The sequence below is a fragment of the Grampus griseus genome (assembly GCF_964374135.1).
Source record: "Grampus griseus genome assembly, chromosome: 1".
Taxonomy (NCBI): Eukaryota; Metazoa; Chordata; class Mammalia; order Artiodactyla; family Delphinidae; genus Grampus; species Grampus griseus.
In genome coordinates, this window is record NC_139017.1 from 141,222,419 (window position 1) to 141,231,241 (window position 8,823).

General features: G+C 41.7%; 1 protein-coding gene across 2 annotated transcripts; it reads right to left on the reverse strand.

Annotated features, from left to right (window-relative positions):
- Positions 1-1,410: 1,410 nt before the first annotated feature.
- CDKN2C (cyclin dependent kinase inhibitor 2C) lies at positions 1,411-6,526 on the reverse strand. Of its 2 annotated transcripts, XM_082674147.1 has the most exons (3): positions 6,256-6,526; positions 5,660-5,799; positions 1,411-2,227 (listed from the first exon to the last, which is right to left on the reverse strand). In XM_082674147.1, exons 2-3 carry the CDS (start codon positions 5,786-5,788, stop codon positions 1,850-1,852), a joined length of 507 nt encoding a protein of 168 aa, XP_082530273.1. In that variant the 5' UTR covers positions 5,789-5,799; positions 6,256-6,526; the 3' UTR covers positions 1,411-1,849. The 2 variants fall into 2 exon arrangements, with proteins under 2 accessions (XP_082530273.1, XP_082530272.1); XM_082674146.1 differs by lacking the exon at positions 6,256-6,526 and having other exon boundaries at positions 1,415-2,227; positions 5,660-5,893.
- Between the last annotated feature and the right edge of the window lie 2,297 nt (positions 6,527-8,823).

Genomic DNA, 8,823 nt, shown 5'->3' on the forward strand with positions numbered 1-8,823 from the left:
AAGAAACGTCCATCTTTACAGTTGCAAATTGAAGAAGTGTTTATTTTTCTTAGTAATAGTCTTGTGTTTAGAAAATATTCAGCTTACTCAAGCAGTGTATTTTGTGTGTTGATTCTAGTTTTTAAATGCAAATTACACCTTTTTCCTTCAAAATCATCTCAATTTCTACTTTTTTCTAAACTTTAAAATAAACGTTTTACATTTAATTTCATGTTGCTATCAAAAATAAATTTACTCAGTAACTTGTGGTTTGAGGTGGCAGAAGTTGAAGTCTTGTTGCACTTGACATAGGGAAGGTGAACTTAAAATGCCAAATGAAAAGGATTTTTTTCCTCGGATTTTTTTCTTCTATATTCTTTTATACTATCATGGAAAATAAATTATTGAAAACCACTTGCCTGCCACCTTCCAATCCTTGTTAGGGCAGGCATCACAACCATGTCCTTCAATAAACCTTGAGGTATTTTGTTCTTTTTGGAGTGAGGGCAGGGAGCTTATAAAGCAGAAGGAGGGAACTTTTACATAAAACATCTTTGTTCTTGTGGGAGATGATGAATAAAGTATTTATAAATTTATAAATGGAAACTGCATTGAAATCCTTTGGTGAAATCTTTAAAATAAAAGAGTAAGTAGTAGATGCTGGAAAATTCTCTTGGAAATTTGATATTTCCATTTTATTCAATTTTTTTTATTTTTAGCTAAACATATTCTTAAGATTTTATATGCCTTTACCAAAAAGCTTCGTGGGAATCAAGTGCTATATGTAGGAGTGGCCTATTTATTTATTGTAAAAGTTTCTATATTTATTATCCTGTAGCCCCTAAATAAGTTATGACCCTTATATGTAATATGTGTATGTCCTTGGTAAGCTTTTTATCCCCTAAATATTGGTATTTGCAGCATATTTTAATATTTAAACATTTTGTAATTTTACACTTCTGATATTTCAGGGAGAAAAAGTCAGTGTTACACTTAGCATACTTATGGTATAACTTTGGGAAATGTATTATTTAACCAATTGTTTCATTTTGTGATTTTTAAAAAATCAACTAATGGGAAGCACTTTTAGATGGCATTTTCTTTTTAAAGTGCCTTTTAGAGCTAACATATATTTGCTTTCAGATCGCTACTTCTGAAACCTGTTTTTCAACTATTTAACTTTGAGAGAAAGGGAAGATCGAATATATAAGGATAAATTCACACTGAAATAATTTCAGGTTTATTTCCCAAACATGTTGTCCTTATTCTGTTTTAAAGCAGACATACTAGGCACCAAGTAAAATCTTTGAGGGGAAGCATGAGGAGAGAAAGAAAAGAATAACTGAATCATCAATAGAATATGTCTAGTTTTTCAATTAGTTTACTTTTTCTAACGTCAAGACTTAAAACACCATGATCTTTTAGTGTAGTTCTCCTTAGCAAGAGGCAAATTATGTGGGGATTATAAGAGGAGTGGAAACCACAGAAAACACTGTCCTGTTTTGAAAAAGTGTTTTAATCAGGCAAAAGAAGCATCAGGACAAACCATTTTTAAAACAAAGTCTTCAAGTCGGGTATTGAGACTGGCAAAGGGAGAAGCAAGGAGAAAAGTCAGGGAAAGATAAAATATTCAGATGAAAGCCAAAGCTATTTGCAATTACATGTTAGAACTCAGGGTTTTGCAGGTGAAAAAGATGTTGCTTAAATATATTCATAAACCTGTAGTAAGATTTCCACTTAGCAGTTTCAGAAGATTTAACTAGCTGCTTAAAATATGACAAAACTGAATTTTAACAAATGATATTAAAATAAGACAGCCAATCAATTAACTGACAAAATAGAAGGCAGTGTGGGAGAGCCCTCCCCACATTCATTGCAGATTCGCAGCTCCCTCCGCCCGGTTTCCCTCCATCAGGCTAACGACCTCGTTTCTCCGGTAGAGCCTGGCCAAGTCGCAGGCGGTGTCCCCCTGATGGTTCCGATGCCCCACTTTGCAGGCCGTGTGCTTCACAAGGAACTCCACCACGGGGAGGTGGCCTTCTTTGGCAGCCAAGTGCAAGGGCAGGTTCCCTTCATTATCCTCGATGTTAACATCAGCTTGAAACTCCAGCAAAGTCTGTAAAGTGTCCAGGAAACCTGCTCTGGCTGCATCGTGAATGACAGCGAAACCAGTTCGGTCTTTCAAATCGGGATTAGCACCTCTAAGTAGTAGTCTCCTGGCAATCTCGGGATTTCCAAGTTTCATAACCTAGAAAAGAAGAAAAAACGGTAGAATCCTTCAAGTGCTCCTACTACAAGAATATTTTAAAATACCCATCTCTTTTTATGTATGTAACTATTTTTGATGAAGGAGTGCTTGGGGAAGACCCGTATGATCAGGTTTGAAGGACTCAGTTGCAAGAAATGAGTACTATTAGGTAAAAGTAGAAGAAAACTTCTAAAAATTGAGCTTTTATGATGGAATATCTTAAACGGGCCCAAAAGTAGGATAAATTGATTAATAAAATAGAATGAGTCCGACTTATATAAAATTCACTGACAACTTGGTTCTCTATCTCCCATAAAGAGTTGTGTAATTTCATGAATTTATTAAAATAAAAGAAGTGGAACTTGAGATTTAAGTAAGTCTCCTTCTGTTTGCTTGTTCATTCTCATAAGATGTGCCTGGGGTGTTAATTCTGTAAAATAAAATGTGGGTAAATTTTATTTTCTAAACAGCTGAAAAGAAATAAGGAGAGTGAGTTTCTTTAAATCCTCAAAGAAGTGTTTCCACACATCAGACTCCATCTAGTCTGATTTTATAAGTGTGAAAATGATCTCCTAAAAATCCAAACTTGGTATTTTCTTAAATTATTAATTTTCACAAGTTCTCTCCAAATAGATACAGCCCCAAGTTTCCAAGTATTTTTTAAATAGTTTTTTTTCTTTGCAATTATTTCATATGGGATATTAGGTGTGTTTAGTGCTTAGAATCCTTCACTTGAAATTTAAAAATGTTACTGATTATTAAAGTGAAAAAAAAGCAACAGTGTTCTACATTGTCAATGTATTTATCTAAAACTAAGTTCATGATATGTCTTGTATTAGATAGGAAATGACTGTATGGAAACTGTTCTTGAAAAGAATGAAACAGTCATCCTACTATATTACTTACTGTTTCCTAAAATTCTAACTAGTCTCCTAATTTTCAAGTGAGCAAAAGAAGAGAAAATAAGATATTAAATGTGTATTTTGGGACACAGACAGCTTTGTCTTGTGGTTTCAGCCCATTTATTAATCAACTGGTGATCCATCTTATTTCCTTTCGCAGTTATTATCAGGCATTTAGGAATAGCTATTTGTAAACTGCCAGTATTTTAAAAGCCAGAATTTGCTATTAAAATTTGCTATCAACATACAAATAATTCACATGACAAAGACTTATCTACTGGTGTTTAAATATATTTCACGCTAATAAGAAATCACTAGTAGGCTCTCATAGTTATAAAATATTTTGTGGAGCAGCAATCAGTTGTACAATACATATAATTTAACCGTGAAAAATATAGTCTCATTAACATGCAAGAATATTTCAGCATTTTAATTGTTTTAATTTATATTTAGGTATATTCATAATAACCTAAATTTATAATACATTACACAGTAGGCACTCAAATGTTTGTGAAATTAAATATACACTGTAAAATACATACAAAGCTGATCTATCTCTTTAGAATGTTTGTTTTAAAAAATCACAAATTAAGTAGCATGATGAAATATATTTAGAATGAATAATATTTTATAAATGCAAACTCTATAGATGGCCAAGATGTTAAGCTTCCCTGTTGATAAAACCTTGTTGACTTTTAGCCCTTCCTTTGAGGCAGTGGTTAAAAATGATACATAATTTATTTTTCAAGAACTTCAATGAAATACTTTTTGGTTATGAAAAATTAACACAATCTAATTTTTACCACAACTGCCTCTAAATATTTAGTCACATCTAAGGACCTGAACTGGGAAAAATAAGAGACAGACACCTTGGATCTTTGTAAAGCAAATGTACGATTAAGGCCTTTGATATCATCCTGATTGAGAGGCTTACACTAGGAAGGGGGAAAAATCTTTTGTAACTGGGTTAATAAACATAATTGTAGGAGAAAATTGGCCATATTTCACCAAAAATAATAGTAATGCTGGAAATTGTTTTGAAAGAAAGTTCTTTCTTGAGTTATGACACAACTTCAGAGTCAGGATTATACATACTGAAAATAAGCCTTGAGACTCCTGTTTGTGTGTGTTTCATTATATGTACTAGGACTAAGCCACAATAAATGGGTGTTAATATCTTGATAAGTATGTTTAATATAAACGAGACTGCAGAGTTGTTTTAAAAATGTTTGTCAAAACTTTTTTTTTTGCGGTATTAATCTCCCAGTCTTCCTGCTCGTCAAAAGTCCTGCAAGATCCTATTCTTACAGGGTTAAGTGGCTCATTCTTTGTGATATTTATATAACATTTTGAATGTTCAATAGGAAACTTTTCAATATATTAAATTTGTGGCATTGCTATCATCACAAAACCTGTTAAAAACTACTAGGTGGAAAAAGAAAAAAAATCCTTTCCCCACTTAATCTACCTGAAATAACAAGATAATTTAGTATCTATAAGCTTCCTTAATACTGAAATTTTTGCAAGGTCAGTGTATTCTGATTTAAAATATACAGGCTGTATGGACTTCATCTGTCAATAGTACATCTCCTGCCACTTAAATTTCTAATTCTTGCAATTAAAACAAAGCACTCTAAAAACCCTCTCCCCAGTGGATTTTCAAAAACAGCTTTAAGTGTTGCATTTCGAATACGCATAGCTTATAAGAATATCATCAGAACTCAGATAAAGCAACTGTTTGAGACTACTTTGCCATTTTTCTGTTTCTGAGCCTTTCAACTAAGTTACATGATAACGTCCAGAGGAGGAAAAAAAATTATCAGGTACAATACTTTGCAGCTGGACGTGTTTCATTTGTTGCTTGTAAATCTAATTACTAAAAATTAGAACATACCAGGGTATGACCGCAGAGACAAAAACACTATAAACTGAGCTCTGATTAGAAAATTCAACTTTTTATTCCTCCTCGATCCTGAATGGGTGGATGGTATTACATTAACTGTGAAATGTACATCCTGTGCCCGTGCCCAGGCCACCCATTCCAAACGAGGAAAGGTCGTTGGTCAAAACCTGAAGCATTTGAAGAAAAAACACCCTTGCCAGTAGTCAAGAAAATTAACGTTAAAGTCAATTATTGGAGCAAAGTACGGAAACCACTAATAGCAGTGTATTTACTTCAAATAATAATCATAATAACGTGTTTACAGAGCTGTCTAAAAAAAAGAAAAACCAAAAAACTCAGCGCTGCTACGACTGCTACAGAATCCCCACCGTCACAAAAACATTCCAAAAATTAATACCAAACCTGGAACCCACTTGATATCGAGGATGTTATTGGATTTGACGAGTTTGTTCAAAGTACGTCATTTTGGGGAGTTGGATCCACTTAAAGATATAAAATATGGCAACCAACTAGTTTTTAAAACAGTTAAATTTTGTACCCCTGAAAGCTTAAAAGCTATTATTCTAGAAACCCGGGTCACGTAGGCAACATTGTTGACCTGTTTTCCCCACCTCTCTGGATACCAACCTGCAGCGCAGTCCTTCCAAATCCATTTTGTGCATTGACGTTTACATTATTTTGCAACAAACTAGTAAGTTGCTCTAGGTCCCCCCTGGCAGCTGCGGACGCCAACTCGTTCCCCCAAGGCTCGGCCATTCTTTAGGGTCCTGACGATCGGGAAAAGATGAATTAGTTGTTTTTCTTTTTCCCTTTTCCTTCGCTCCTAACCAGGCTGCATGATGGCATCGGAGACTGACAGAAGGACTGGGATGGTTAATCTGGAGTAGAGCTTGGTAGTAAATACTAGTAAGATCTGCCTGCCAAAAGCCCGCCCCTCGATTCACACGTGATTATTCAGCAAAACTGAGCCATTGGAGAGGGGCTCCGCTCCTCGCTTTTTAGCTTAACCCCTATGAAGAATTCTGGTGATTAAACTGAGAGATATACAGGCACACATATATTTCTGGTAAATTACTCTGGACGTAAAATATAGGCAGAGCTGGCATGTACCTACACTACAGATCTCCGTGAGGAATGTGTGCGGAGATTTAAGGCACTAGATCAGGGCAGAAAATACCGCGAAAAAAGAGACATTTGGGGGGGAAGAAAAGGCATCAACCCACCCTTGTTCACGGTGGTGACTTGAGCCGCGCGAGCCAGTACCGCAGGGGCAGGTCCTCGAAGGGGCTCGGTCTCCATCCGTCTCGCCGAAGGGGTAGTCCTGAGTCCTCCGCGGCAGGGAGAGCGCCGCGGTGGCTGGATGCTGAGGTGCTCCGGGGGTTAAAGATGATCGCCAAAAGCAAATGAGAGTAGCAGTTCCGTGGCCCTCAAGTTACAGGTCGTAACGACTCCTCGGTGGCCTTGGATTCTCCGGAGGAGCCTTAATTCGCGTTCAGGCCGAGCTGCGGGCTAACGCCGCGCGGGAGGGCTCCGGAGCCCGCCAGCCGGGCTACCGCAGCCCCACCGAGCCTCAGAGGCCGTGGGAGCCAGGCTCGGCGCGCGTCTCCGGAGACTGCCGGGCGCGCGGCGGGCCCCCGGCAAGCCGGTCATGCCGGCCCCACCGGGTCCTGGGACTCCCAGCAGCGTGAGGAAGGGGGAGAGCGATGCGGGAAGTGTCTATGGGGCCCGGGCTGCTGAAGCAGCGCGCTGCAGCATCGCGGCTGCACAGGGCAGCCCACCGGTAACTTCCCGCCTACGACCGAGCCAGTTCAGACTTCCTAATGTAGAAGCTCATTGAGCTGCCGCCGCCTCTTTTCCTTCCTTTCCCGGTTTTCTGAGGGCCTCCGGAGATCGGGAGGGTCCTGGGAAGTCACAGGCCAAGCTCTGAGTATCGGGAGTCGCCACAATTCCAGGGCGCAGCCAGTCCCGCCGCTCTTGGCGAGAGCCCAGCGGCTTCGGCGCCGGGTGCCACTTCGCCAACCTCTCGCGGTCCCCTGGCCTGTGCCCCCAGCCTGTGCAGCCGATAGGGCAGCGGCCGCCAGCCAGCTGTGCCCTGGAGCCGAGCTGGGTAGCACCGCTTCCTCCCGAGCCGCAGCGCTCCCAGTGACAGTTTCTTTTGTAGCTGGTCCCCCCCAAATCGCCGGTCCCTGCTCCCTTCACCCCTACAGACACTTGTGCGTCGTGCCCCTTTCTGGTCTTTTCCTTCCCTCCCTCCCTCGCTTCTTTTTTCGCTCAAACAATTGCTGCTTCTGTTGCCGCTGCAGAGACGGTGCCGGTTTCTTCTCCCTTTTTTCCGACCTCATCAGCTTTTTTTGAAAAGAAAAAAATTGAGCGCTTTTTGAGTTGAAAAACCCGCCCCCATTTTAACGGCAGAGTTTTAAGGAGGCTCGGCTGAGTTGCAGCGCCGCGGGAGCGGGAAGGTTGGGCACCGCCCACGCCCCGCCCTCCGCCCTGGTGGCGCTCAAGCACTCTGCCGGGCTCGCCCCGCCCCCCGCCCCGCGCCCTTTCTCCCGCCTCCTCGCTCTCCGCTTTCCTCCCTCAGTCTCCTGCGCTGGCTCCCACCCGCCAGCCCAGCGGCCAGGCCCCAGCCGGAGCGGCTTTTTCGGACCCGCGGAGCCGGGTTCGGCCCCCTCCGGCTGGCGGGCGGAATGGAGTCTGCGATGTGAAACCCCGGGCTGCCCCGAGGCCGGCGGGGGCGGAGGTGGAGGAAAGAGGCTTGTTAATTAAGGCTGCGGAGAGCCGCAGGGCCTTGGAGGCTCGGCGGCGCAGACTGCTGGAAGGCGGAGAGGAGGCTGGCGCGAAGCGAGTCTTTCCCCGGCCCTGGCCGGGCAGCCCGGCCCGCCTCCGCGCTCCCCCGCTAGGCTCTCGAAGTTCGGGCGGCCAGGCCTACGGCTGCCGCCTCTTCCTCTGGGGCGCGCGCTGTGTAAACTCGGCCTCCTTTTCTCAGTGCAGAGCTTCGGCCTCGCACCTGCTAGCTCAACGCCCAGGGCCGCGGTGGGCAGAGGTGGCCGCGGGGGTGGAGGGAGAGACCTGACTGACAGCAAAACCAGTGCTCAGGAAAAGCAAAAGTCTTTTATAGACTGATTTTTACGAAAACTAAAGGCATGGTATAGGTAAGAAATCACGACGGACTCTGAAGCCTTAATGTTACAGGGACTTAAAACTGAAATATTCCATTTCTTTGGGGAAAGGGAGAAAAGCAATTAACTTTAAAGCAAAAAAAAAAAAGTCTTGGGAAGGATTTTCTAACAAGGCCATTTCTTTCTTGTCAAAGTTCTCTCTGACTACTTAGATGGGACTTGTTTTGGGGGGGAGGGGGTGTCTAAATGTAAAGGAATAGTATCTTCCTAATCGTTTATTTCAATCATCTGAGACACCAGTTCTCTGTACTTTTAGCTTCCTCTTTTAGCTATGTAAGATTAATTAATTACTGTTTTCTATATTTTTTGCACTTAAAAATATCCAACACGGTTGCAGGATGCACCCAGTGGTCAAAATGAAACCAAGCAAAAAATGACAGGTGGTCTAATTATTACCGACTTCTAGCAAGCATGTCCTCAAGCAACATCTATACCCAGCTCCTTGAAGTACACTGGGAGTATTAGCAACGAAACACACCAACAACATTGGGATAATCATCTAGCATCAGATTGCCTGGTAGGTAGAGAGAGAGTTGAAACTGCAAAGAATCCTGCAGTGTTTCCTTTAACTGAATTGTTGAGAGGAAAATAACCAGAGCTCTTTTCTTAGGT